Source organism: Falco cherrug, chromosome 5, assembly GCF_023634085.1.
Source record: "Falco cherrug isolate bFalChe1 chromosome 5, bFalChe1.pri, whole genome shotgun sequence".
Taxonomy (NCBI): Eukaryota; Metazoa; Chordata; class Aves; order Falconiformes; family Falconidae; genus Falco; species Falco cherrug.
In genome coordinates, this window is record NC_073701.1 from 71,449,220 (window position 1) to 71,477,135 (window position 27,916).

Genomic DNA, 27,916 nt, shown 5'->3' on the forward strand with positions numbered 1-27,916 from the left:
GGGGCTGATCCCCAGGAGGTGATGGAGTGCTGGCACATGTGGGATGGGAGGCTGAGCACCCATGTGGTTCTCTTGTGCCTGTGCCGTGAGGCACTGGGGTCCTTGTGGTGTTTGTGGGGTGCCCTAGCACGCATGCCATAGGGTGCTGAGACCCATATGATGCCCTGGCACGTATGCCATTGGGCGCTGCAACCTGCATGGTGCATCAGTGCTGCCCTGGCACCCATGCTATTGGGTACTGAGCCCCATATGGTGCCCTGGCACCCATGACATTGGGTGCCGAAACTCATATGGTGGTCTTCCACCCATTTAGTGGGGTGCTGAGCCCCAGTGCCCTGACACCCATGCCATGGGGTGCTGAGCCTTTGACATGCATGCTATGGGGTGCCGAGGCCCACATGGTGCATGGGTGCCATCTTGGCACCCATACCATGGGGTGCTGAGACCCACACAATGCCCTGGCACCCATGCTATGGGGTTCTGAGCCCCACATGGTGCTCTTACACCCATTCAATGGGGTGCTGAGCCCTATATGGTGCTCTGGCACCATGCCATGGGGTGCTGAGCCAGGTGGTGCCCGCAGGACCCCGAGGGGCAGCCCAAGAAGGCGGCGATCCGGGACAACGGGGACGGCACCTACACGGTCTCCTACGTCCCCGACCTGCCGGGCCGCTACACCATCACCATCAAGTATGGGGGGGACGAGATCCCCTGCTCCCCCTTCCGCATCCACGCCGTGCCCACCGGCGACGCCAGCAAGTGCCTTGTCACAGGTGGGCCCTGCCCCATGGCATCCCTCGCTGCCCTGCGGCATCTCCCTGCTACCCTATGGCTTCCCCATGCCGGTCCACAGCATCCCTGTGCTGCCCCACAGATTGCCTACGCAGCCCCACAGCACCTCCATGCTACCCAGTGTTGCTCCACAGCATCCTCATGCTGCCCCACGCTGCCCCCCAGACTACCGACGCTGCCCCCCAGACTACCGATGCTGCCCTATGGCATCCCCACTGTTCTGTGGCACCCCCATGGCATCCCCCAAGCTTCCCCATGGCATCCCTGTGCTGCCCCATGGCATCCCCGTTGCCCCACAGCACCTCACCCCACCCCAGGCACCCTGCCTTGCCCCATGCCACGCCATGGCTGCCCCCACCCCCTGCCCATAGCTGCTGCCCCTCCCAGCACCCCTGTCTGCCCCACTGCTGCCCTCCACCACACCCCTCCCACCCCACTGCTGCCCCCCAGTACTCCCCGCCCCTTCCCACCCCACCACTGTCCTCCACCACCACCCAGCCCTGCCCCATGGTGCAGTGGGGCTGAGTGGGTGCCCCCAGAGCAGAGCAGGACGTGTTGGCCCCCCGGCCCCCCCCGGAGCCCCCCCGGCCCCCTAACACTGCCCCCTCACTCCTTCTTATTTGCTTTTCCCTGGTCTCTCTTTGCAGTATCCATTGGGGGCCATGGACTGGGTAAGTGGCGCTGGGGGGCTGGGGGGAGTTGGGGGGCTGGCATGGGGGTCCCAATGACCTTGACCTCCCACCAAACCCTCCTGCAGGTGCCTGTTTGGGTCCCACCATCCAGATCGGGGAAGAGACGGTGATCACAGTAGACGCCAAGGCGGCCGGACAGGGGAAGGTGACCTGCAAGGTGTCCACCCCAGATGGGGCTGAGCTGGACGTGGATGTGGTGGAGAACCATGACGGCACCTTTGATATCTACTATACCGCCCCTAAACCTGGGAAATATGTCATCACCATCCGCTTTGGAGGGGAGCACGTCCCCAACAGCCCCTTCCATGTCCTGGTGGGTGTTGTTGAGAGTCTGTGATGGGGTGGGATGGAGCTTGTGGTCAGCACCATGGGGTTGGGAGGCCGTGGTAGGCACCACGGAACTGAATAGGGGTCAGCGTGTAGACCATGGGGTTTGGAGACCGTGATGATCACCATGGGGTTGGGAACCCATAATGGGGTGCCATAGATCTTACACCTCCTCTCTGCCCCACGGCATCAGGCCACAGAGGAGCCCCCCACCACCACTGAGAACCTCCGGCCCTTCAATCTTGTCATCCCCTTCACGGTGCAGAAGGGTGAGATCACAGGTATGGGGGCAGGGGGTTGTGGGGGGATTTTGGGGGTGCATGGACCAGGCTGTGGGCTGTGGGGCATGAAACACCCCCCCTCCCGGTGCCTGGCTGACGCGGTGGCCTCAGGGGAGGTGCGGATGCCCTCGGGGAAGACGGCGCGACCCAACATCACTGACAACAAGGATGGGACAGTGACAGTACGCTACGCCCCCACCGAGAAGGGCCTGCATGAGATGGACATCCGCTATGATGGCAACCATATCCCTGGTGAGACCACTGGGGGCTATGGGGAGCCTTGGGAGGCACTGGGAGGTGGCTGAGCAAGGCTGATGCCACCTTGCCCTGGTTGGGCACCCATGGGTTGAGCAGCCCACCACGGTATGGGGTGTCCCCATGGGTTCCCTGACTGTCATCCCATGTGTCCCCAGGGAGTCCCCTCCAGTTCTATGTTGATGCCATCAACACCCGACACGTGAGCGCCTATGGGCCGGGGCTGAGCCACGGCATGGTCAACAAGCCTTGCACCTTCACCATCGTCACCAAGGATGCTGGGGAGGGTGAGTGGTGGCCAACAGGGGCATCAGGAGGTCTGGGAAGGGTTTGGAGACCCCTCAATGCTACCATCAGGTTTTGGAAAGGAGCTGGGGACCCCCTCACGCCTCCTGACACCCAACCCATGCCCCTCAGGTGGGCTCTCATTGGCAGTGGAAGGTCCTTCCAAGGCAGAGATCACCTGCCAGGATAACAAAGACGGGACATGCACTGTGTCCTACCTGCCCACCGCCCCTGGGGACTACAACATCATCGTCCGCTTCGATGACAAGCACATCCCAGGCAGCCCCTTCACTGCCAAGATCACTGGTGAGATGGGACCCCTGTGGTCTTAGGAATACCACTAAGGGCATTGGGACCTCCATATGACCATGGAGATGCCTGCATAGTTATGGCCATGGGGGCACCTGTATGGCCACTGGGAACCCATCACACAGCCGTGGTGTCCGTGTCCATCCCTGGCCACCAGGACCCCATCACATGGCTATGGGGACCTTGTGGGGCCTTGGGGACACCATCACATGGCCACAGGGACACTGTCCAGCTCCAGCCATGGGGATCCCATTCACACAGCCATGGGGACCATGTGCACGTGGCCATGGGGACCTCATCCATTCCCAGCCTCCAAGACCCCTTCACATGGCCTTGACCACCCCTGCAGGGCCACCAAGACCCCATCACATGGTCCTGAGGACCCAGGCATAGGGCTTGAAGGACCCTATTCGCACATCTATGGGAATGCCATCCACCCCTGTCCTTGGGACCTTGTCCATCCCCACCACCACCTTGGGCTGCCATGCCCTTGGCCCCAGCTGATGGCATCTCTATAGGGGACGACTCCATGCGGACATCCCAACTCAATGTGGGCACCTCGACGGATGTCTCGCTGAAGATCACAGAGACAGACCTTAGCCTGCTGACGGCCAGCATCCGGGCACCATCAGGCAATGAGGAGCCCTGCCTACTCAAGCGGTTGCCCAACCGCCACATTGGTGCGTGGGGGACACAGGGACAGTGGACTGGGGACACAGTGACATGCACACGTGGGACCAGGAGGATGTGGGCACAAGAGAGCTGGGACATGGGATCTAGGGTGGTGGGCACAGAGAGAGGGTGATGTGGGAGTTGGGGACATGGGACAGGGGATGACAGGGCTGTGGTGTCACAGAGATGGGTGATCCCCTGGCATTGGGTGCCCATGGCTTGGTGGCCGCAGCCAGGTCACATTGCTGGTGGCCAGGGCCTGGTGGTGGTAGCCAGGGCTGGTAGAGGTGGCTGATATTGGTGTCTCCTGCCAGGCATCTCCTTCACACCCAAGGAAGTGGGCGAGCATGTGGTGAGTGTGAAGAAGAGTGGGCAGCACGTCACCAACAGTCCCTTCAAGATCCTGGTGGGGCAGTCGGAGATCGGGGACGCCAGCCGGGTGAAGGTGTGGGGCAAGGGGCTGGTGGAAGGTCACACATTCGAGGTATCTGAGTTCATCGTGGACACACGCAGCGCTGGTGAGACCACACTCCCTGGGACCACGGGTGGGGATGGTGTGGTCATGGTGGGGAGGTGGTGACCATGGTCATAGCCATGATGGGATGGTGGCCATGGCCAGAATGGGATGGAGGTTGTGGTTGTGGATGGGGTGCAGTTGTGGCCGTGTGAGAGTGGGATGGTATTGCTGTGGCTGGGGTTGGATGGTGGTCGTGGTGGTAGCATGGCCAAGGCCCAGAAGAGATGGTGGCCAAGGCCATGCCATGGCTGTGGCTAGCATAGGATGGGGTGGTGGCCGTGGTTATGGCTATGGCATGATCATGGCCAGGATGGGGTGGTGGCCTTGGTGTAGCCATGGCCAGGATGGGCTGGGCTAGTGGCCGTGGTGTGAGCATGGCCAGGATGGGGACAGCAGCAGTGAGACATCTCTGAGCATGTCCCTGTGGCTTCCTAGGCTATGGTGGGCTGGGCCTGTCCATTGAGGGTCCTAGCAAGGTGGACATCAACTGTGAGGATGTGGAAGATGGCACCTGCAAGGTCACCTACTGCCCCACTGAGCCTGGCAACTACATCATCAACATCAAGTTTGCTGACAAACATGTCCCAGGTGGGGACGGGGGGGACAAGGACACATAGGGTGGCACATGGGAACCCAGACTCCTGGGTCCCCTCATGGTGACCAGATCCCTGAGGTGGCTGTCACCCGCAGGGAGCCCTTTCACAGTGAAGGTAACAGGTGAGGGGCGCATGAAGGAGAGCATCACACGCCGGCGGCAGGCCCCCTCCATCGCCACCATTGGCAGCACCTGTGACCTCAACCTCAAGATTCCAGGTAGGGGCTGGCTTTCTTCCTCCTCTTCCTCCTCCTCTTCCTCCTCCTCCACGGGACTTGGGGATGGGGACAGGGAAACATCTTGGCCGCTCCAGCTCTGATTTCCGCCTCCTTCTTCGTTTTCTCCCTGTCTGTCCATGTGTCCGTGTCTGTGTCTGCCTGTGTCCTTCCATCCATCCGTGCCTCTGTCCACGTGTCCATCCATGCATCCCTCTGGGTGTGCCTCCATCCCATGTCCACCCACGTGTCCATCCATGTGCTCATCTGTCCACACGTCTGCTTGTGCCTGTGATCATCTGCCCATCCACCCCTGCGCCCGTCCATCCCTGCAACCACCCTTACTTGATCCCTGCATCCTTCCATCCCTGCATCCTTCCATGTGTCCATCCACCCCTATGTCCATCCACAACTCCATCCTTCCGTGCCCCCACCCATGCACCCATCCGTGTGCCCCTGCACCTCTCCCCGTGCCGTCTCCGTCTCATCGGGTGCGGTGGCCGGCAGGGAACTGGTTCCAGATGGTGTCAGCGCAGGAGCGCCTGACACGCACCTTCACGCGGAGCAGCCACACCTACACGCGCACCGAGCGCACTGAGATCAGCAAGACGCGGGGCGGCGAGACCAAGCGGGAGGTGCGGGTGGAGGAGTCCACCCAGGTCGGCGGGGACCCCTTCCCCAACGTCTTCGGGGGCTTCCTGGCCCGCGAAGGCCTGGGCTCCTTCGGCTCCATCGCCCGTGGCCAGGAGGGTGGGTGCTGGCCAGCGGGGACCTGCGTGGGGTGGGAGTTGTGCTTGCACAGGGGCTGTGCGTGCAGGGCAGTGTGCTTGCACCATGGCTGGGGGCAGTTGGTGCAAGGGAGCAGCTTTCATGCATGCTGTGCTGGCACGAGGGCTGGCTGCACTTGCACAGGGAGTGTGCTTGCAGGGGACCGTGCTTGCACATGCATGGTGCACATGCAGGGGACCGTGCTGGCACCGCAGCTGGGCTTGCACAGGAGTGGGCTTACACAAGTGTTGGGTACAGCTGGATGTGAGAGTGTGTTTGCACAAGGGCTGGGTGCACTGGGGCAAGGGAGCAGGCTTGCACAGGCGCTGTGCACACGCAGGGTTTTGTGCTTGCATGGGGGCTGTGCATGCAGGGGAGTGGGCTTGCACCAGAGTGGGTGCAGTTGGACATGGGAGTGTGCTTGCACGAGGGCTTGGTGCACTGGTGCATCAGAGTGTCTTTGTGTGGGTGCTGTGCATGCCGGGCAGTGTGCTTGCACGAGGGCTGGGTGTGCTGGGGCAAGGGAGTGGTCTTGCAGGGGTGCTGTGCTGGCACGAGGGCTGGGGGCACTGGCACAGGGAGTGTGTTTGCAGGGGCACTGTGCACATGCAGCGGGATGTGTTTGCACTACAGCTGTGCTTGCACGGTGGCTTGGTGCACTGGGGCATGCGAGTGTGCTTGCACAGGTACCGTGTGCTTGCAGGGCAGCACACTTGCACAAGGGCTGGACACACTTGCACATGGGAGTGTTCTTGCACGAGGCTGGCACTCACTGGAGAGGCTGTGTGCTTGCACAGGGGCTGTGTATCTCACGGGAGCTGTGTGACCTTGCACAGGGGCTGTGTGCTCACACCAGGGGCCAGCATGGCCCCCTCCCACACCAGGTTGCCTGTGCCCCTGGCACGAGGCCAGGACACATGCCTGTGTCCCAGGAGCTCTGGGGACACACTCACACGCACAAGGCTGCCTTGCACATGCGCGGTGACCAGGCACCAGCTGCTGTGCTCACAAGAGAGGGTCTGCGCCCCTCACATAGGGACATGCATGGAGGTTGGGGGGACAATGCTGGCCCTTCACGGAGTGCAGCCCTTTGCACAAGACACACAAGCGAGTATACACACTCACGGGAGTGTGCATGCCCTTAGTGTAATTGTGCAAACTCACAGGCACGCATGCATGTGTCTGTGTGATGGCAAGCATGCAGATGCGTGCACATGCTTCCAAGTGCACACACATCCTTTACACGAGGGTGCACAAGCAGGCAGCATTGTGCTCACAGGTGTGTGCATGCCCTTACCACAAGTGTGCAAACTCACAGATCTGTGGCAGGCATGCACATGTTTGCAAGCATGTGCATGTGTGCACATGCTGCAAAAATGTGCACAGGTGGGTGTGCACACTCATGGAGGTGTGCATGCATGTGCTTACAAGCATGTGCACGCATGTGCACACATGTCCTTTGCCTGAGGGTGCACACTTACAGGGGTGGGCATGCCCTTAGCACAAGCACGCAAACTCACAGGTGTGTGTGCACATGCAAGTGTGCAGATGGGTGCACACGCTTGCAAGGCCCTGTGTGTCCTTTGCATGAGGGTGCGCACTCCCCGGGGAGGATTGCACCCAGCAAGGGTGCGCATGCAGGCCATGGCGGGTGTTGGGGTGGCAGGGGGCTCCCCAGTGGGTGCTGGGGTGGTTGGGGTGATGAGGTGCCAGGGTGCTGATGTGCCATGGTGCCAGGGTGATGGGGTGCAAGTGTGCCCTGGTGCTGGGATGGCCTAGTGCCATGGTGATGGGGTGATAAATTGCCATGATGTCCTAGTGCCATGGTGATGGAGAGATGGGGTGCCAGCGTGCCATGGCTACATGGTGCTGGGGTGGTAGGGAGATGGGGTGCCATGGTGCCAGGGTGCCACAGTGGCAGGGTAATGGCATGCCATGGTGCCATGGCTACACAGTACTGGGCTGCTGGAGCAGCTGCTGGGGTGCCATGGTGCCAAGGTGGTAGGATGCTAAGATGCCATGGTGCCCTGGCTACGTGGTGCTGAGGCTCACGGGGGTGATGGGGTGTCCTGGTGTCCCCACAGGTGAGACGTCTCCACAGGAGCTGGCAGCGCAGGTGCTGAGCCCATCGGGGCAGCGGTTTGAGGCGGAGGTGCTGGCAGGAGGCGCAGGGGTGTACAGCGTCCGCTTCGTGCCCCAGGAGATGGGTCCCCACACCGTCAGCGTCAAGTACCGTGGGCAGCACGTGCCCGGCAGCCCCTTCCAGTTCACCGTTGGGCCCCTGGGCGAGGGGGGTGCCCACAAGGTGCGGGCAGGGGGCACTGGCCTCCAGCGCGGCGTGGCTGGCGTGCCAGGTACGAGAGGGCAGGGGGGGTACCCAGGGTGCAGCTGGGGGGGATGGGGGTGATACAGTGAGAGGTGGGGTGGATGCACTTGGCAGGGGTATGGGTGCAGTCTGGGGGGTGTGGGTGCAATGGGGGTATGGGTCTGGGGGGATGAGGGTGTAGCTGGGAGGATGCAGGTGCTATGGGAGGGTGCAGTGGGTGTGGGTGCTATGGGTGGGGGTTAGGGGTGCACTTGTGGGGGTATGGGTGCATTTGGGGGGGATGTGGGTGCAGGGCCATGAGGGCATGGCAGGTGGGAGTGGTGCTGGCCATGGGGTGCCAGAGGAAGACAGGGGCACCCATGGGTCCGTGTCCTCCCCAGCTGAGTTCAGCATCTGGACGCGGGAGGCGGGGGCCGGGGGCCTCTCCATTGCCGTGGAGGGGCCCAGCAAGGCCGAGATCGCCTTTGAGGACCGCAAGGATGGATCCTGCGGCGTCTCCTACCTCGTCCAAGAGCCCGGTGGGTCTGGGGGTGCCCCCCACTCCCCAAACACCCAACCCCCCCGGGGAACACGCCCACTCCCTGCCAGGGCTGTGCACCGTGCTGGGGGAGCAGGACCCTCGTGCAAGGTGGGACCCACGTGCAAGGGTGTCCCTGTGTGTGGGTGTCCCTGCGTATGGTGTGCCTATGCAAAGGTATCCCCAAGGGAGGGTGTCCCTGTGTGCGGTGTCCCTGTGTGAGGCTGCCCGTGTGTCCCTAGGTGACTACGAGGTCTCCATCAAGTTCAACGAGGAGCACATCCCCGACAGCCCCTTCGTGGTGCCCGTCGCCTCCCACTCCGATGACGCCCGGCGCCTCACTGTCACCAGCCTTCAGGTGCCCAGGGACATGGGGATACCCACTCACCCCCCGTGTCACCCTGCACCCCTGGGCTCCCCAGGCATCCCCCAGGTCACTCCTGGGCCACCTTGTGCCCATGTGGCACCCTTGGGACCCCTGTGGTGCCAGCCTGTGCCCCTCACACCGACCCTGTGCCACCCCTGTGCCCCGTGTGATCCCTGGGTGCCCCGTGTCACCCCAGGCCACATTGTGCCCATGTGGCACCCTCGGAACCCTCGCCCCATGCCACCCTTGTTGCCACCACTGGTGTCCCCCATACTGACCCCATGCCCCGCCTCCCCCTCCCCCTCTCGCTCCCTGGGGGTCAGTGCCAGTGCTGTGTCCCTGCAGGAGACTGTGACAGTGAACCAGCCGGCATCCTTCGCGGTGCAACTGAACGGGGCACGCGGTGTCATCGATGCCAAGGTGCACACGCCTGCTGGCGTTGTTGAGGAGTGCTACGTCTCCGAGCTGGACAGCGGTAGGACACAGGGACACAGGGACCTGGGGACATGGGACTTGAGGACACGGGGACATGGGGACATTGTGACACAGGGACATGGGAACATGGGACTTGAGGACACAGGGACGTGGGGCATGGGGCATGGGGATACAGGGACATGGGAATGTCGCGGCGTGGGAACACAGGGACAGGGACATGGGGGTTGCAGAGGCACAGGGATGCAGGAACCTGGGAACCTGGGGGTGGGGGAACACAAGGACATGGATACAGAGGGTGCGGGGACATGGACACGGGGAGTGCAGGGACACAGGGAGGCAGGGACATGGGGACATGGGAACATGTGGTCATGGAGGGTGGGGACACAGGGGGTGTGGAGAGATTGGGATACAGGAATGCAGGGACACGGACCTGCAGTGTCGGGGTGGTCAGTGACATGGTGCCACCCCCAGATAAGTACGCCATCGGGTTCCTGCCACGGGAGAACGGGGTGCACTCCATCGACCTGCGCTTCAACGGGCGCCACGTGCCCGGCAGCCCCTTCAACATCCGGGTGGGCGAGCAGAGCCAGGCTGGTGACCCTGGGCTCGTCACTGCCTACGGCCCCGGACTCGAGGGCGGCCTCACAGGTGACACCGCTTGCTGGGGACCTGGCTCAGGGCAGTGGCAATGAGGACGTGGCCGTGGTCAATACCGTGGCCATGGGAGGGTGGTGGTGGAGATGCGGCTGTAGTACTGGAGACATGGCTACGGGGTGGTGGCACAGCCAATGCCCGTGGGGTGGTGGCAATAGGGACATGGCTGTGGTAATGGGGACATGGTTCCAAGGTGGTGGCAATAGGACATGGCCATAGGTATGTATCTGTGGGATGGTGACAATGGCCATTGTCAATACCGTGGCCGTCAGAGGGTGGTGATGATATGGCCATGCCTACAAGGTGGTGGCAACAGGGACACGGGCATGGTATGGGGCCACGGCATGGTCTGGTGGCAATGGGACGTGTCTGTGGTATGGAGCCATACCTTGGGGTGATGACAACAGGGACACAGCCAAGCCTATAGGGTGGTGGCAAGTGGGGACTGCCACGGTGTGGTGCCAGCACCTGACCCACCTGGTGCAGGTGTGTGCTCGGAGTTCCTGGTGAAGACGGCCAACGCCGGGGCGGGCGCGCTGGCCGTCACCATTGATGGCCCCTCCAAGGTGAAGCTGGACTGCGTGGAGTGTGCCGAGGGCCACCGCGTCACCTACACCCCCATGGCCCCTGGCAACTACCTCATCTCCATCAAGTACGGTGGCCCCCACCACATTGTCGGCAGCCCCTTCAAGGCCAAGGTCACCGGTAATGATGGGGGGGGGGTGGTGATGGGTGACAGGGCGTCTCCAGGGTGGTGTGACAGGGGGGCCCCAGGGTGACATGATGGGGTGGTCACCAGGGTGGCGTGATTGGAGGTCCCCAGGGTCATGTCACAGAGGGGCCCCAGGGTGACGTGGTAGGGAGTCCCTGGGGTGACATATTGGGGAGCCTGCAGGGAGTCCCCAGAGTGGGGTGACAGGCTGGGGGTGTCCCCAGGGGTGGGCTGATGGCATCCCTGCACCCCCAGGCCCGCGTCTCTCGGGAGGACACAGCCTGCACGAGACGTCAACGGTGCTGGTGGAGACAATGACACGGGGAGGGACAGCATCGCGGGGGCCCCCCACTTTTGGGGGTCTCCCCAAGTTCTCTTCGGACGCGGGGAAGGTGGTGGCACGGGGGCCTGGGCTGGCCACCGCCTTCCTTGGCCAGAAGAACCACTTCACCGTCGACTGCAGCAAGGCCGGTGCGTGGGGTGGGCCTGGGGCGGGTCCTGAGGTGCTGGGTGGGAGGTGCTGGGTGAATAGAGTCTTGGGGTGTTCTGGGGGTGATGTCTGGGATGGGTCTGGGGTCTGGCAGGGGACACAGTAGGTCAGGGGAAGGTCCAGTGGGGGAGTCCAGGGGCTAGTGGGAGATGTGGTGGGTCTGGGGGGGGTCCAAGGTGGTCAGGGGTCCCAGGGGGATGTTGTGGGTTAGGGAGGGTGTCCAGGGTCTGGCGAGGGGGGTCTCAGGTCTGGTGGGGGGGTCCAGTGTCTGCTGGGCAAGGCAACAAGCCTGAGGTGAGGGTCCAGCAGGGACGTCTGGGGTCTCATGAGCAGAGTGAGGACCCAGTGCTGGACCCCCCAGGTACCAACATGCTGATGGTGGGGGTCCACGGCCCCAAGACCCCCTGCGAGGAGGTCTATGTCAAGCACATGGGCAACCGGATCTACAACGTCACCTACACAGTCAAGGAGAAGGGGGACTATGTCCTCATCCTGCGCTGGGGCGATGACAATGTCCCCGGCAGCCCCTACCGTGTCACCGTCCCCTGACCTCCCAGCACCCACGGGGTGGGGGGGTGGGGGGTGGGGGGGTCTGGGGGGTTCTGGCAGGGCCCAAAAAGGTTTGGACCTATCAATAAAGCACTGCAAGACTCAAGAGTGCTGTGATCACTGGAGGGTCCTGGGGGGAGGGGATGGGGGGCCTGGGGCAGGATACTGGTGACCATGTGAGTCTGGGGCCATGCATCAGCATCTGCGGGGACTCCAGGGTAGGATGCTGGGGTCCAGAGGGGGCCCAGGGGCAGGTTATCAGGGTCTGTGGGGTCCATGGCAGGACACCAGGGTCTGGGGGTGGTGCAGGGCAGGAACCCAAGGTGCTGGGGTGAGATGGGGTGCCTAGGACAGGGTGCTGCAGTCCAGGGGGAGTCTGGGGCAGGGCATCGGCTCCAGGCGAGGGCCCAAGGCAGGACATCGGGTCCGGCGGGGGCCTGGGGGAGTCCCGGGCAGAGTAACAGGGATCCTGAGATAGGATGGGGGAGTCTGGGGAGGGGTCTAGGTCAGGATAATGGGGATCCTAGGGAGGTCTGAGGCAGGATACTGGGGGTGGGGTGGGGGCCTGGGGCAGGATACGAGGGTCTGCGGTGGGGTCCTTGCCAGGACACCAGGGTCCAGGGGAATCCTGAAGGAGTCTGGGGCAGGATACTGGGGCCCCGGGGGGGTCTAGGGCAGGATACTGGGGCCCGGAGGGGGAGTCCTGGGCGGGGAGTGGGTCCAGAGCAGGACACCGGCACCAGGAGCTCCGGGGGCGCTATGCCGGGGCCCCACGCTCCCTCACTGCACGGCGTGCTGCGCATGCGCGACGCGCGGCCGCACCAAGCGCGGGGGTGGGGCCAGAGCGGCGGGGCGGGGCCATGGGGCGGGGCGGGGCCAGCGGGGCAGGGGCGGAGCTCGAAGGCACGGCTTGGGCGGGGCGACAGCGCAGCTGCCCGGGCGATGGTAGGCGGGGCTAAAGGAGGGGGCGTGTCCTGCGCGACGGCGCAAAAAGCTGCTTAATCCGCTGCCTTTTGTCCTGGATGTAAACAGAGAAGGGAGGGAGCCTTTTTTTAGACCAGGCCTGGCTCTTGCTTAACTTGACCCCACAAGGATTCAGCTACGTCCTCCTCTATTGATATTTTTCTATAGGCTGACAAACAAAGCTGACTTTGGTATCCCAAAGCTGATCTATAGCTGTTGGCATAGCTGTATCTAGTGGCCATATGTGCCCAGATATTCCCACTGCGGCGGGCACTGCGTGATGTTTTGCTGGCTTTGAAGCCGCCCCGGCAGCGGGGACCAATATCCCCTTACACATTCTCCTCCAGAAATAGCTTGGGCTGAGCCTTCGGGCCTGCGCCAGCCAAAAAACCCCTGATCCCTGACTCCTGGGGGCATCTTCTCTGGGAACAGTGATATCCCACGGCCACTGGCAGCTCCTCCTCTTCCTCCTGGCAGAATCGGTGCGGGAGAGGCACGATGGCCACAGATACCTAAAATTCAGGCTGCTGTGGTGAAGTGTTGGAAGGCTGAGGTTGGGTTGAAGAGGTTGAGGTTGGGCTGGGTTGGTGGTGACCATGGGGCATCTCCCCCCCGGCCCGAGCTGACCCGGGGCGCTGCCTCTTTTTTTCTGCCCAGATGACCCGGACCCCGACGACGGGTTTAATTATAAGCAAATGATGGTGCGAGATGAACGGCGCTTCAAGATGGCTGACAAGGATGGAGACTTGACTGCCACCAAGGAAGAGTTCACCGCCTTTCTGCACCCCGAAGAGTACGATTACATGAAAGATATAGTTGTGCAGGTGGGTCCGCTGCAGCTGGTGATCTTGCGTGAGACAGTGGTGCTTATGGCAAAGAAGGAGGTGGAGAGGGCTGGAAATCAGGCTGTTCACCAGTAGCAGTCCTGCAGTGGGGTGGCCTCGAGCAGATCAAGCAGATGTGGGTCAGGGATGGCCAGAGGCAGAGAGGATTGGCCTGTCTGTGTGGAGCACACAAACCGGCTTTTGGGGTTTTTTTTGAACGTGTAGATGGCACCCTCATGCTTGCTGGGGCTGGATCAGTCCCAGTGAAGGGGTTGCTGTGGGGGAGAATTGCTCCGAGCCCAGCTAACCATCCTCTCCTGCCTGCAGGAAACCATGGAGGACATCGACAAGAATGGGGACGGCTTCATTGACTTGGAGGAGTACATAGGTGAGACACGAGTGCCTCACGCCGTGTCCCCTTTGTGTCCCCTCCTTGCCCTGTCTGGCAGGAGCAGCTGCTGGCATGTGCTTTCTCATCCCTGCTCCTCCTCCTGGAATTTCATTATCTCTCTTAACTTCCTAACTTTAGACCTGCCCTGCTCCTCCGTCCTCGCTGTGGGATTTCTGGGTTAAATCCCTCACCGGTGACAGGCCCTGGGTGCTCAGGGTGGGACAAGCAGCTTCCAGGCCCTCCGAGGCAAGGGAGCATCTGCTCCCATTCCAGGATTGTCCGCGCTTGAACGCGGCGGGGGCTGCCTGGCCCTGCCTCCTCCCTTGGCAGCGGTGGGACACCTAACAGCTGCCCTTTTTAACACCCCTTATCTGAAATGGCAAGCTTCAGCGGGGGAGAGGGGCGGCGAGAAGCACGTCTGGCTCCAAAGTATGTCAGGAGAAATGCTGCCTGCTTCTCCAAACTGATTTGAAGCAGCGCTGTCAGATTTTGGGTGGGAATTTAGGGAAATAAGTGTAAAAGCTGTCCTCAAAGATGGAAAGGGCAAGCTCTTGAGAGGAGGACAGGGGGGTCTCGTCGTTATGCTCTTGGAAGCAGCAGCCCACACGCCAATCCTGGGGTCTAACCGGGTGCAATCCATGCTCCTGTGGGATGGGGGAGGCGTGCACGTGTGTCCCACCAGCACGGGATCTGGCAGAGGGGGTGTGCAGCCGGGTGCCATGCCTTCCAGGTGACATGTACAGCCACGATGGGGACGCTGATGAGCCCGAGTGGGTGAAGACAGAGAGGGAACAGTTTGTGGAGTTCAGAGACAAGAACCGCGATGGCAGGATGGACAAGGAGGAAACCAAAGATTGGATCCTCCCTTCGGATTATGACCACGCTGAGGCAGAAGCACGGCACCTCGTCTACGAATCCGACCAGAACAAGGTGGGAACCTGCCGAGAATATTCCCCCTGCCCGATTCCCTGCTGGAGCTGGGCCCACAGCCTCTGACTTGACAGCTCAGAGAATTTCCTTTCCCCAAGGATAATGCAGACGCCCTTTGAAACGGCTCGGCACGTGCCTTCATTAAGCTGTCTAATTAAGAGTTGCCTGAGCGCGCGCTTCCTACAGTGGTTTGGCTCCTCCTGGGGCAGCACACTTCATCCCTTGGAGGGTCAAGTGGGCTTTGCTGGAGCTGGGGAGGAGAGGAACGGAGCCGCCGTGGGGTAAATAATCGGAATTTCTGTCTCTGCTCTCTCGCAGGACGGCAAGCTGACCAAAGAGGAGATCGTGGAGAAGTATGACTTGTTTGTGGGGAGTCAGGCCACAGACTTCGGGGAGGCCTTGGTGCGACACGATGAATTTTAAGAGCTGTACAGAGAAAGCTGTTTCTTAAATAATTTATTTTTTACAGTTTCTGGGATTATCGTAAGAAACATTTTTCGCTACTGAGACTGTTATTTCAGGCGATGAGGTGAAACAAAACAAAATATCTCTTCCCGTCCTTTTTTTTTCCCCTCCTCTTCCTTCTTCCCAAAGGGATGGGGACTCGCTGGTCTGAAAACCAACTCTTTTATTACAACACTTTGTGGGTTGTTTTGGTTGGAGTTTTTTTTCAGATTTTCACATTTTCACATTTTATGGTCTTAACGAGTTCTGGTTTATTTTTGTATTTGTTTTGGTTCCACATGAAGTGAAGAAACACGTATCCTGACAAGGGTAGAGCAACGGCAATGGTTCCCCCCTTGCCCTGCCTCACTCTCTCCCCCTTGATTTGTTGGTATGTGCTCAGCTCTGCTCTTTTAAAATTAAATTTTTTTTTAAAAAAAACCAACAAAAAACCCCCACCACCCTAGAACAAGCCAGAGAACAATAGGGCCAAAAGGAAAAATAAAACCAGAGGTGAGTCATGCTTGTTTTAGACCGGGCTTTGCAAATCCAAACACGGTTCATCTGTCCCGTGGGGAGCTGTGCTCTCAGCTCCGCGCCTCTGGCAGGATTTGCAGGCAGCCCTTGCCTGCGAGCTGCCCGTGCTTCTCCCGGCTCTCCGGGAAGAGCTGGACTTGCAAAAACCCCCTAAAACGGCAGCAAAGCCTGGCCCGTCCTCCTGCCGCGTCGCCTCCCGGTCAGGCGAGCGCTGCAGTGCTCCTTATCCAGAAACGGGCGCGGGTGCTCCCTCCGCCAGCCCAATTAACGAGCCTGTTAATTCACCAGAGCCACACCGGTGCAGTGAAACTGATGGCAACGCGAGCCGATATAGTTTCCCTCTCTGTCAAAACTGCTTTCACGCTTCTGCAGCCCTGGGGCCTCGCTCAAAGTGCCTTTTATCACCCCAAAAATGCCACGAAGGAGGAATGGCGAGGCCAGCGCCTGGCTGGGCACGGGGGGATGCTCGCTGTGCTCCCGTCGCACCCGTAGCATGTCATTGTTCTTTCTGGATTTATTACTAATAATTATATTTTTTTAGTTTTTTTGGTCTTTTTAACCGTGCATTCGCTGCTTCGCCCAGGGACCTCTCGATTCCCTCTCACAGCCCGCTCACCTCGTCCCTGCACGCTCGGCCAACCCGCAGCAACGTGGATCCTGCTCTGGCGGCATCAGGCAGAGGTTGGTGCCAGCCACGCGCACCGAGGTGGGAAAAACACCCCGGCTTCTCCCTAAAATCGGTCTCCAAGGGTTAAAAGCGCGGACTATAACGTATATATACTCCTCGTATTTCATGTACCTCTCATAAAGTAATGCTTTTGATATAACTCAATGGGTAATTGGATAATCCCATGCCAGACCCGTGCAGTGAATGCGCCTTTGGCGCTCGCAGACTGCGCCGAAGGGGAGCACTGGGGAAGAGTCACCGACATCCCCAGCTCCTTCCCCCCAACACCAAAGCCCTCGGCAGCTTCGGCACGCTCTGCTTTCTCCACCCAGAAGGACTCGGAGCTCGTGGCTCCTTGGCGTTAACAACTTCAGACACTAATTTTGGTTCCCGGCGCAGGGTTCGCCCCGCGTTCCCCCCCTCTCCCCGCCCCACCGTGTTTATTCCTCCAGTATTTCTCCTCTCGGGATGATTTCATTTTTATCAATCTGGTGTAAACGGCGCTTGGCGGCCGTGCCGGAGGATTCTGTGGCTCAATAAACCTGTTTACATTCACCCCATAAGGCAGTTTGGGGGCTTTGCTGTGCGGCACCCGGCCCTCGCAACAGAATTGCTCCAGTTTTACCCCCAGAAATATGATGGGGGGTGGGGGTGGCCCTGCTCGGTGGCACGGCGCTGCCTGGATCAGCCCCCAGATCGCTCGGGACGGGGATAACTTAATTTGGAAGTGTTTACGTTTCCCGGGAAGGGCTGACGCAGCCCTGGCGGCCCCCCCGGCATCCCTCCCCCAGCACAGGGCAACCCCAGACCACGGCTCCCCTCTCCCCATGGGCATGTCCCAGGGGGCTCGGCCAGGCCCGCTCCCTGCCCCACAAGTTGCACCCCAATCCCGGCACCCTGTGCCCTCGGGGGGCTGGGGGTGCGTGGGTTCTGGTTGAGTCCTGCCCTCCTGTCCCTGCTGCCCCACTGCTGCAGTGTGGGGCCTCAGCCCCACGGATGGGAGCCCAGCACCACCCTGACCCTGTGGATGGGAGCCCAGCACCACCCTGACCCTATGGATGGGAGCCAGCCCCACGGATGGGGGGGCTCAGCCCCACACTAGCCCCATGAATGGGAGTTCAGCCCCACGGATGGAGGGTTCAGCACCACCCCAGCCCCATGGGTGAGGGGAGGGGCAGCATTCCACCCCCCTGCCCCACCACTGCTTGTGTGTCCTGGGCAGGACAAGGAGCGGGGTCCTGCAGTGGCATCGCTGTGGGATTGCAGTGCCGTGGGGCTGAGCCATCCGTCCCCACCGACACGTAGACTGGCTCGGCATTGTCTTCAGACTGTGGCGGTGGTTTATTGTCCCACTCGGCACCTACATTCTAGGCTGGCTGAGGGGGTGGCCCTGGAACCCTGGGGCAGCTCCAGCCCCATAGCGAGGACAGCCAGGGGCCTGGGGCAGGTGCTGGCGGCTCTTCAGCTGGGGCTGACCTGGCTGGAGGAGACGGACAAGACCTCCGTCCTCTGGGCCGAGCTGGAGATGTCAGACTCATCTGTCATGGGCTTCCCACAGACCGTCTCCATGATGCAGGCGCGGAACTGTGGTGACGGGAACGCAGCCAGCTCAGCCTGGGGAGTCCCACATGTCCCCTGTCCCCATCCCCAGGACTGTCTTCCCATCCCTGACCCCGTCTCCTGTCCCCACGGATATGGTACCCACAGCCCTGGAGATGGCCCTGAGCATGGCCAAGTGTCCTCAGGTGTCCATCCCAGTCCCTGGGTGTCCCTCATACCCCATTGTGCCCCATCCCTGGGGGGTCCCCAGTTCGTTGGCACCAGGTGTCCCTGGTCCCTGCTCCATCATCGTCCCTAGACCCTGGGCATCCCTGGATGACCCTGGTCCCCATGTGTCCCTGGTTCCCAAATGTCCTTGGGCACCCTGAGATGTCCCCAGTGTCTGGGTGTTCTTGGGCACCCCTGTGTGTCTGGGTGCTCCTAGGTGTCCTCAGTCCCTGTGTGTCCTCATCCCCAGGTGTCCCTCATCTCTGGATGTCCCCAGCCCACTAGCATCTTTGGTGCCCAGTCCCTGGTCCATGGCCATGCCTTGTCCCTGTGCATCCCTGAATGACCCTGGTCCCCATGTGTCCCTGAACATCTTTGGTCCCCCGATGTCCTTGAGCACCCCTGGATGTCCCCAGCCCCCACATGTCCCTGGATGGCCCTGGTGCCCCCATGCCCTGAGGTGTCCCCGGGGCACCTGTTTGTTCATGAAGCAGTAGATGATGGGGTTGTAGACGCAGGCGCTCTTGGAGAAGAAGGCAGGGATGGTGACCAGGCGCAGGTCAAGGCCGTGGTTCCGGTTGTTCACCATGTACATGGCCAGGGCCGTGTAGGGCACGTAGCAGAGGCAGAAGGAGCCCACCATCACCACCACCATGCGGGACACCTCCCGCTCTGCCTTCTGCGTTGTGGCCGACTCCTGCTGCTGTGCAGCCACCTGTGCCCGAAGGAGGGGGTCAGGGGCCCTGGCCAGGCCTCCTGTCCCCCTGCCTGCCCCCCTGCCTGGCCTTCTGTACAAGCAGCCCTTCCTACTTCCACCCCTCCTTCCCTACGTCCCTCCAGCCAATCCTCCATCCTGATGACCCTCCACCCCTCTTTCCCTCCCTCCCACCCTCCCTTTGGCCATCTCTTCTTCCTCCCTCCATCCCTCCACCCCTCCATCCCTCCATCTTGCCATCCCTCCATCTCTCCATCCCTCCATCCCTCCAGCCAATCCTCCATCCCTCTCTCTCCTTCCCTTCATCGTGCCCACCCTCCACCCCATCTCTCCATCCTGCCATCCCCCCACCCATCCCTCCGTCTCTCCTGCTCTCCATCCCCCTTTCCCACCCTCCCTTCAGTCATCTCTCCTTCCTCCCTCCTTCCCTCCCTCCCTCAATCCCACCTGTCGTCCCCCCCCAGCCCATTGCCATCCTCCCACCCTAGCACGTAGTGTGCGCAGCCCCCATGCTCCCCGTGCCTTCAACCTCAGCAGACCATGGTGGTCACACCAACTCTCACAGCCCGACCAGACCATAGTGGTCACCCCAGCTCCTCCAGACCCACCAGACCATGGTGATCACCCCAGCTCCCACAGCCCCAGCAAACCATGGTGGTCATCCCCACACATAACCCCACCAGACCACGGTGATCACCCCAACTCCCCCAGCCCCACCAGACCATGGCGGTCACCCCAACTCCTGCAGCCCTACCAGGACTGGTCAGCCCTACCTCCAGCCCCACCAGACTGCAGTGGCATCCCCCACCTACCTCCGATGGCCCCCACAAAGCCCTCCAAGGAACACATGTGTTTGCCAAATACAAAATAACCCTGGGAGCTGGAGACAAAGACAGTGAAGACACTGAAGATGCAGGAGATGAAGCCGCTGAAGGAGATGTTCACCAAGATGTAGTTGAGAGGTTGCCTCAGCTTCTTGTACTTGACGGTGACCACCAGGACAATGGCGTTGAGAGGGGTGCCCACCAAAAAGACAAAGCCCATGAAGGCGGTCTGCAGGTAGAATGCCCACAGCGGGGCAATGTGATATTGGGGACCATCCCAAGGTCCCACTGAGGACGCATTCTTGAAGAGATAAAACTCCTGTCACCCGACATGGTGATGAGGCTGGCGGGGGGGTGTGGGGGGACATGGTGGTCCCCTGCCCTCCCCCTTCTGATATACCCTGCCCAGCCCCAAGCCACTTAAGAGCTGAGGGAGGGATCAAGGCTTCATCCTTGGGCAAACTTGGGGATTAGGGGGGCTAATCTGGGCTGAGACCCTAATTAGCCTCCCTAAGCTGGGCCGAGCCGATTGCCAGGGCTCCTGGGGGATTGGGGGGGACATAAGGGCCCCTCCCCGGCCCACCTTGGGGTTGGGGGGTCCCCAGGGATGCAGAGGGGACCACAAGCTTTGTCCTGTTGACACTGAGATGTCCCAGCCCAGTGTGGCCTGGGTTGGTGCAGGGGGGAGGTTTGGGGTCCCCCAGGGGGGCATCTCAGGGGAAGGGCAGTGCTTTGGGGGTGCAGTGCTGGGGGTGCACCGATGAGGGGTCTGCAGAGGCGTGCAGGGCTGGGGGTGCTACACTTTTGGAGTCCATTGTGGGGGTGTGCACTGCTGAGGGGTGCATGGTTGGGGAGTGCACTTCTGGGGGTGCATTGTTGGGGTGTGTGCACTTTTAGGGGGTGCATTGCAGAGGGGTGCATGGTTGGGGAGTGCACTTCTGGGGGTGCATTGTTGGGGGGTGCACTTTTGAGGGGGGCACATTGCGGAGGGTGTGTGCACTTTTGGAGGGGGTTGCATGGGTGGAGGGTTCATTGGGGGGTGCATTGTGTGGGGTGCGTGCATGGTGGGGGTGTGCGCTGCTGGGGGTGCATTGTTGGGGGGATGCATGGCTGCGGGGTGCATGGTTGTGGGGCTGTGCTCATTCGGTGGGCTGCCCAGCCAGTGCTGCCCCCCGTGCCCTCGCCCCATCGCAGCCCCCCGGCCACCGGCGCTGGCCGCCACCCACGCGTGAGTAGTGGGGGGGGAGTGAGCGCGGCGGGTGGCTCGTTGGTCTAGGGGTATGATTCTCGCTTAGGGTGCGAGAGGTCCCGGGTTCAAATCCCGGACGAGCCCAAACGCTTTTGCTTGCCCCCCTGCACCGCTTTTTAGGCCCCTCCCCCCGCCATTGCGGGGCCTCCTGTGGGGGCAGGAAGGATGAGCACAAGCCGCTTAGGGGGGGATTAAGGGTGCTCGGGCCCCTCCCGGCTTGGGGGCACATATAAAGGCGGGCTGGGGTGAAGGGACAGCGGGCTGGGGGCACGCCCCTGGTACCCACGCAGAGTGGGGGGTGCGCGGGTGGGTGTCTGTTCTGCGTGGGTGCCTGGGGGTGTGTGTGCACCTCTGAGGGTATCTGCGTGCTTGTGGGGGGGTGCACAGATCGGGGGGTGCCCATCCGTGTGTGTGACCGGGGGCACCTTATGGGTCGTGGCGTGGGGTGGGGATGGGGACAGAGAGGGGACACAGGGAGGGGACGTGGCCCCAGTGGGGCCGTACTGTGTCAGCCCGGGCTGTACTGGGTTGTACTGGGCCATATGGGGCTGTACTGGGTCAGGTTAGATATGGTCATGCTGTACTGTATACCATACTGTACCAAACTATACTGTACCAGGCTGTACTGGGCCATACCGGGCTGTACTGTACTGTACTGGGCCATACGGGGCTGTACTGGGTCAGGTTAGATATGGTCATGCTGTACTGTATACCATACTGTACCAAACTATACTGTACCAGGCTGTACTGGGCCATACCGGGCTGTACTGTACTGTACTGGGTCATACAGGGCTGTACTGGGTCAGGTCCAATCTGGTCATACTGTACTGTATGGTACCAAACTGTCCCGCACCAGGCTGTTCCGGATTGTACTGGGCTGTACCAGGTCAGGTCCCACCATACCGTGCCAGTCTATACCATACGGTACCGTACTGGGCCATACGGTACTGGCTCAGACTGGGTTTATCATACCGTACAGCACCGCACCGCACCACGCCGTACCCGCTCCGCACAGTGCCGCATGGTGCAGGGTCAGGCCGTGCTGTGTGGTGCTGTACTGTACTGGGGGGGCAGGTCGTACTATACTGTACCGGGCTGGGCCATACTGTGCCATACTGGGCTGGGTCATACCGTACTGTATCATCCCGTGCCATCCCCTCCCGTCCCATACCATCCATACCATACTGTCCCATACCTACCCTACCATACCACACTGTACTGTCACGTACTGTACCATACCATACAGGAGCACACCACACCACACCATAATGGACTGTACCATACACGCCATACTGTACCCTACCACACCATACAATTCCCAGTGTGACAGTCACCTATAAGGTCATCACTCTCCCTGGTTCAGGAACCTCCCCAAGCCATCAGACAAGACCCATATACAGACCCCTCCCGCTGTGAAAGCTGACCCCCCCTCCCCCACAGCAGGGGCTGGCTGGGTCCTGAGGAGCACAGGGACCCAGGAGGTCTGGCTGCCACCACCCCCACCGCCGGGCCCCAGCCCCTGCCGCACTGCCCCCTTACGTGCCCTCTGGAGCCATCAGTAGGCTGCAGAGCGAACGCTCCCCCAACGCATCCTGAAGCGGGGGGTAGGGGGGAAGGACCCCAGGGCAGGAGCGCTGGGGGCACTGATTGTGGGGTGGTGGTATGGGACAGTGGCACTGGGGGGGCCGCTGCTCCCCCTGAGTCCCTCCCGCCCATGGAACCCCGGCGTCGGGGAGGGCGGGGCCCCCAGGGGGGGTGGGCGGGGCCCCCAGGGTGGGAGGGCGGGGCCCCCAGGGTGGGAGGGCGGGGTCACCCTGGCAAGGGGGAACGTGGTTGCCAGGGCAAACAGAGAAAGCCACCCCTGGAGACAGCTGCCCCGTGAGGGTTCTAGGTCACAGGGTGCCCCACAGCAGAGCCGCAGAGCCGCAGAGCCATGGACCTCAAGGACTCCCCCAAAGAGGGTTCCCCGTGGAGAGTCGGCCAAGTCACGACAATCACACCATTATGGCTACATGCCGTGCTCACTTCATTAAACAAACAGGTCATATTTATAATTTAAACTGACCGCTCACCCGACTTTACACACAGGTGATTGGATAAAAGTCTCTGGGCCACGTGGGGTCCGTGTCGCTGACTGGTGGGCATGCTGCAGGCGCCTGACGGGCATGCTGCAGGCGCCTGACCAGAGTGTGCCGATGAGAGTGTGATGATTTCAAGGTTCCCAGGGCTTGCTCTGCACCTGGCTTCTTGTTTGTGCATAGCTTGTTTTCTTTCTCCCACTGCTTGTTCCCAGGACAGCTTCAACAAACAGGCCTGGGTTGTCCAACCCAGACAGTGGTAACATATGTCCTCGGTCCTTTAAAAATCCCTCTACCTATCCCCCTTTTTCTTTTTGGACAACCCATGTCTGTTTCACAATAGATGTTAAACCTTTCTGCACACAAGAAAATAAACAGCTAAAACCTGAGAACATTACAACAATGATTATAACAAAGCGTATTCCTTCCATCAATAACGTCTTTAACCAACCTGTTATCCCCAATCCTCTCAACCATTCATCGAAGGGATTATCATCAGCAAGAATATGCTTCATGTTTCCCTGCAGTCGTGACAACTTCTTGTGCATCGATACAGAATGATCGGAAGGGTTCATACAACACATCCCTTCAAAATCCTCACAACTGTGTCCATGTGCTAATAAGAAAAAATCTATTGCAGCTCTATTTTGTAACATAGCATGCCTAACACTACATACATCAAGCAATAATGAACTTAAAATCTGCGATGTAAGATTAAATTGTTTCTCTCCCCAGCACGCTAACCTTCGTATATTCTTAGCATCTAATGCAGCCATTGCCCCCGGCATAAGTATGGAGGCTAGGACATTTGCTGTTACAGACTGTAGATCGACTCGGTCATTACATGTTTCATCAAAGGTGTGCAGTGCCCTCCGTGATCTATGAGATTGTTGAGTCATTTTTAATGTCTTTCATATGTGGAGCAAAGTCAAACACCCTAAATAACATGGTCCACCGACAGGATACAAAGGAATCCCTGGCCACGCTCTGTCCCTACATATCAGAAAGACTCGCGGTGGCAACTGATAACTCCCCGATACATCTATATGGAAACCCCCCGTTTTCAATTCACCCCAAACAGATGAACTGGTTAGATTTTGAAACCCTGTATAAAACCCCTGTTCACCTTGATGTGTAAGCCATAACTGCCACAGGTCACCAAACCAAATTACTCCAGTGTCATTCACGGGTTGAAGTGGTGATGACATGTGGGTACAGTCTGCCATACCGGTTGCAGTTACACTAACATATTCAACAGGTACAACACTAGCCAATAGGTCTAACTCCTGTGAAGGTAAATGATGGGGCTGATTTAAATTCTCAATAACCGTCTTCTGCCATGCTGCATTACGCATAGAAGGCCAAACATATTGCCCATTTGGACTCATACATGTACCATTCTGACTGGAAGTCAGATCCACTGTTTTAACATTCCAAAAACCATCAAAATTTGTTTCATTCTCTTGCAGGGGAATACCAATTAAACAAGTTCTAAAGGGGTTGTCTGCTTGTTGCAGACTTAAACAAAAGTCTGTTACTCCCATGATATTTGCGCATGTCACCCATATGTTTGTCCTAGGCAAGATGTCAAAAATACTTTGGCCAATGGGTAAAAAATTCTTCAAGACCGTAAACCAAGTCCACCACTTAAACATGTTTAGTCCTACAATTTCCACCTTTTTTTTTTTTTTTTTCACATTCCACCCCACAAATCTGTGCTTTCACAGATTCTGATGATGTATGCTGTCTCCAATCAGCACGGTATTACATTAGTCGTATGCTTTCCCTTGCTTCATGCCCGGTTACTAATCAAACACATACACTCTTTACACCATTTACATTTAAGCTTTGGCTTACAGAACCGTTTTACCCCACAGAGCATACATTGGCACAATACCCGTGGGTTACATCCCTTACAACATAGACAGTTTATTCCATCTGCTCGCTCTGAGTCTTCTCTTCCGTCTTCTGATCTTGACATACAGGTCGCACAAACTTGCTAGGGACCCATATAGGTCCTTTATCTGTGGAGATACAAAAATAACCTCTACCGATAAATAACACCGGATTAGGTCCTTCCCATATGCCTGAAGCCATATTTTTATACAGAACATTCAAACCAGGAACTGTAGTTGTTTGGTTCCCTCGCGCTGTTTGGTGATGTATAACAACAGGTGGTCCCTCTCTACCCTCCGTAAGGGAGAGACAGTTTAAGGTAAACACCTTAGTCAACCGTCTAGTTACATCTATGTCCTGTGATACTTTCTGTCTCTGAAGATAATCCTTCAGGGTACGGTTTGCCCTTTCAACAACTGCTTGCCCCGTTGGGGAGTGAGGAATCCCTTTAATGTGTTTAATTCCCCAAGTTGTCAATAAGCCTAGTGACTCGTTGACTACTATACGCTGGACCATTGTCTGTCTTTATTTCTACAGGTGCTCCCATGACAGCCAAACAAGACATTAAGTGTCTCTCCACATATAATGCCTTTTCACCGGTTTGTGCAGTGGCCCATATAAAATGAGAACAGGTGTCAATTGTGACATGCACATACTTAAGCTACCCAAAGTCAGGTACATGTGTTACATCCATTTGCCAAACCTGAAGTGCCTTCAGACCTTTTGGGTTAGTGCCCACCCCTGAACCAGGTCCATGATGACTACATTGAGGACAGGAGCGGACAATACCCTTTGCATCTGCTATGGGTATTTGATACTGTCGATGTAAAGACTTTGCATTCTGATGAAACATCTCGTGGCTGTTACGAGCTTCTTCAAACTTATTTGTTGGAGGAGTTATTGCCAGACAGCTGACTGCTTCATCAGCTCTAACATTACCTTCGCCCAACCCAATGGTCCACTGATGACTTCTAATATGCATAATACAAAATTCATGTTTTCTCTGTCGAAGAGTACTATGCAGTTGTATAAACATTTCACCAAGATGTTGGTTCTTTGTCTCTCTCAACAAGGCATCTTCAATGCGCTGTACTACACCAACTACGTACAATGAGTCTGATACTATGTTTACAGGTGTATTGTTCCAGCTTCCCACTGCCCAATACACTGCTTTCAGTTCTAAGGTTTGAAGGTTGTCCCGTGGTTCACCGGTGATCACTTGTTTCTGCCACTAATTATCGGATTGCCAAACACACGCAGCCTTCTTCATCTTTCGTCCTGCATCTGTAAACACTGTTGGCCCGTCAACTGGTCTTTTTGAGCATAACGGTCTCACAATCCACTGATAATGTTCTAACGTCTTCCAGAGAGGTCCTTTTGGCCGGTTGTTGTGTACAACATCTGTATAGCCCATCAAGGCTTCCTGTATGGCTGTTGAATGTCTCAGAAGCCACTCATAATCATCACCACGGACTGGAATACTGATAACTGCCAGTTCAGTCCCATCAATTTCAACCATCCTGTCTCTTCCTTTTCTCACCAAGGCTGCTACTGCTTCAGGGCGACTTAAAATACGATGTCTGGGTTGCAATGGCAAAAACAACCACTCTAAAACGATCGCCGTATTTTCCCCCTTTTTCTTTTGCCATTGCAAAATAAGGGCAAAAGGTGAAGTGGCAACATTACAAACCAAAAAAGATAACGGATGATTCGCCATTTGGCGACCACACCAGCCAGTCTGAATCTTGCGGGACACAACTTCTAGGGCAGCCCGCTGCTCTGGTGAACAAGTTCGAGGACTGTTGGCTTCGGTGCCATGCAACAAGGATCGGAACGGTTGCAAATCATCGTTAGTGAGTCTCTTTGTACGTCATCAGGGTGTAAGGGAATCGTGAAAAAAACAGTCTTTCAAGTCTATCACAACAATTTGCCAAATCTGAGGGATCATCATAAAAGGTGGAAGAGCAGGTTGCAACACTCCCATCGCTAAAATCTGATCATTAACCTTCCAAAAATCATGTCCCATTTATGTGCATCAAGATTATTAATCAGTACTGGACAAGCTAATGAGCTTGTCACCTGCCAATCACCCTCCAAAACAGCATCATGAATAACACCAGACCAACGCTGTAGAATTGGATCCTTTCTCCAGTTCAGCATCGGTGGGGTAGTTGGGCTAACTGGAGGAATTACAGGTATTGAAGTAGTAGGCAGGTTCATTTTGACTCGCTTTACCAGGTTTCTTAATTTATCTATTACCTCCTGTAAGGATTTCTCTGTATTGTTATCACAAGGCTTCTCCCCGCCTTCCTCCTCAGACCCGTCCGATGACGTTCCAGGCCGAGGGGGTACATCACCGCACGGCGCTGCTGCCCGCCCTGACGTGATTGGTGCAGCAGGACTCGCTGCCCTGCCCTCCGGGGGGGCCCGGCCACCTCTTCGGGGTTCGGCTCAGTTACCGCAGGCTCCCGAGGAGGAGCTTTCGGTTTGTCCGCTGTCTTATCTAAAAGCTCCAGCACTGTTGAACACGCAGGGGCGGACATACCCTTCACAGGACGAGTATGCCCAACTCTGAAAAATGTAGCCAAGAGAGAAGGCTTAGGTGAATCACCCTTCTGCTCTGTTGGCTTTTCTACCACCTCTCCCCCCAACGCTTCTATGGCTGCCGCCGCTACTTTTTTTTTCCGCCTTGATAGTTTCCAGAGTGTTAACTATCGACTGCCACGTAGCTCCTAACGCTTTAGCTTCTTTTCCTTCTTTGCCTCCCTCGATCGTAGCATCCCAGAGGCAATTTCCCACTTCTCTCCATTCCGCAATACTAAACAATAACACGGGCTCGGGGATCTTACTCTTTTTTCGTGCCCAGCGAACTA

The 27,916-nt window shown here is 58.5% G+C and overlaps 3 protein-coding genes and 1 non-coding gene across 4 annotated transcripts in view; 3 read left to right on the top strand and 1 right to left on the bottom strand.

Moving 5' to 3' along the window:
- FLNC (filamin C) overlaps positions 1 to 11,770 on the top strand; it is a 30,229-nt gene extending 18,459 nt beyond the window's left edge. Inside the window, 20 exon segments of the mRNA XM_055712612.1 lie at positions 584 to 773; positions 1,440 to 1,463; positions 1,550 to 1,797; positions 2,005 to 2,092; positions 2,204 to 2,344; positions 2,506 to 2,634; positions 2,765 to 2,938; positions 3,460 to 3,621; positions 3,928 to 4,131; positions 4,566 to 4,718; positions 4,821 to 4,943; positions 5,448 to 5,690; positions 7,793 to 8,062; positions 8,415 to 8,552; positions 8,794 to 8,909; positions 9,264 to 9,393; positions 9,825 to 10,001; positions 10,494 to 10,712; positions 10,975 to 11,190; positions 11,571 to 11,770. Of these exon segments, the coding sequence (XP_055568587.1) occupies positions 584 to 773; positions 1,440 to 1,463; positions 1,550 to 1,797; positions 2,005 to 2,092; positions 2,204 to 2,344; positions 2,506 to 2,634; positions 2,765 to 2,938; positions 3,460 to 3,621; positions 3,928 to 4,131; positions 4,566 to 4,718; positions 4,821 to 4,943; positions 5,448 to 5,690; positions 7,793 to 8,062; positions 8,415 to 8,552; positions 8,794 to 8,909; positions 9,264 to 9,393; positions 9,825 to 10,001; positions 10,494 to 10,712; positions 10,975 to 11,190; positions 11,571 to 11,758 (3,333 nt within the window). The 3' untranslated portion in view covers positions 11,759 to 11,770.
- A 1,525-nt stretch (positions 11,771 to 13,295) lies between these two features.
- Positions 13,296 to 15,738, top strand: LOC129736236 (calumenin-like). Its single transcript, XM_055712466.1, has 4 exons — positions 13,296 to 13,545; positions 13,873 to 13,933; positions 14,667 to 14,866; positions 15,185 to 15,738. The coding sequence occupies exons 1-4, from the start codon at positions 13,417 to 13,419 to the stop codon at positions 15,287 to 15,289; spliced, it is 495 nt and encodes a 164-aa protein (XP_055568441.1). The 5' UTR covers positions 13,296 to 13,416; the 3' UTR covers positions 15,290 to 15,738.
- Positions 15,739 to 17,544: 1,806 nt separating this feature from the next.
- On the bottom strand, positions 17,545 to 21,825 carry LOC102046524 (opsin 1, short wave sensitive). Its single transcript, XM_055711972.1, is given in 4 exon segments — positions 17,545 to 18,098; positions 18,757 to 19,034; positions 19,605 to 20,163; positions 21,706 to 21,825. Coding segments are annotated over 4 exon segments (1,080 nt in total). The 3' UTR covers positions 17,545 to 17,975.
- On the top strand, positions 21,082 to 21,153 carry TRNAP-AGG (transfer RNA proline (anticodon AGG)). Its single transcript has one exon. It is a non-coding gene; the product is annotated as a tRNA-Pro (tRNA).
- Positions 21,826 to 27,916: the final 6,091 nt, after the last annotated feature.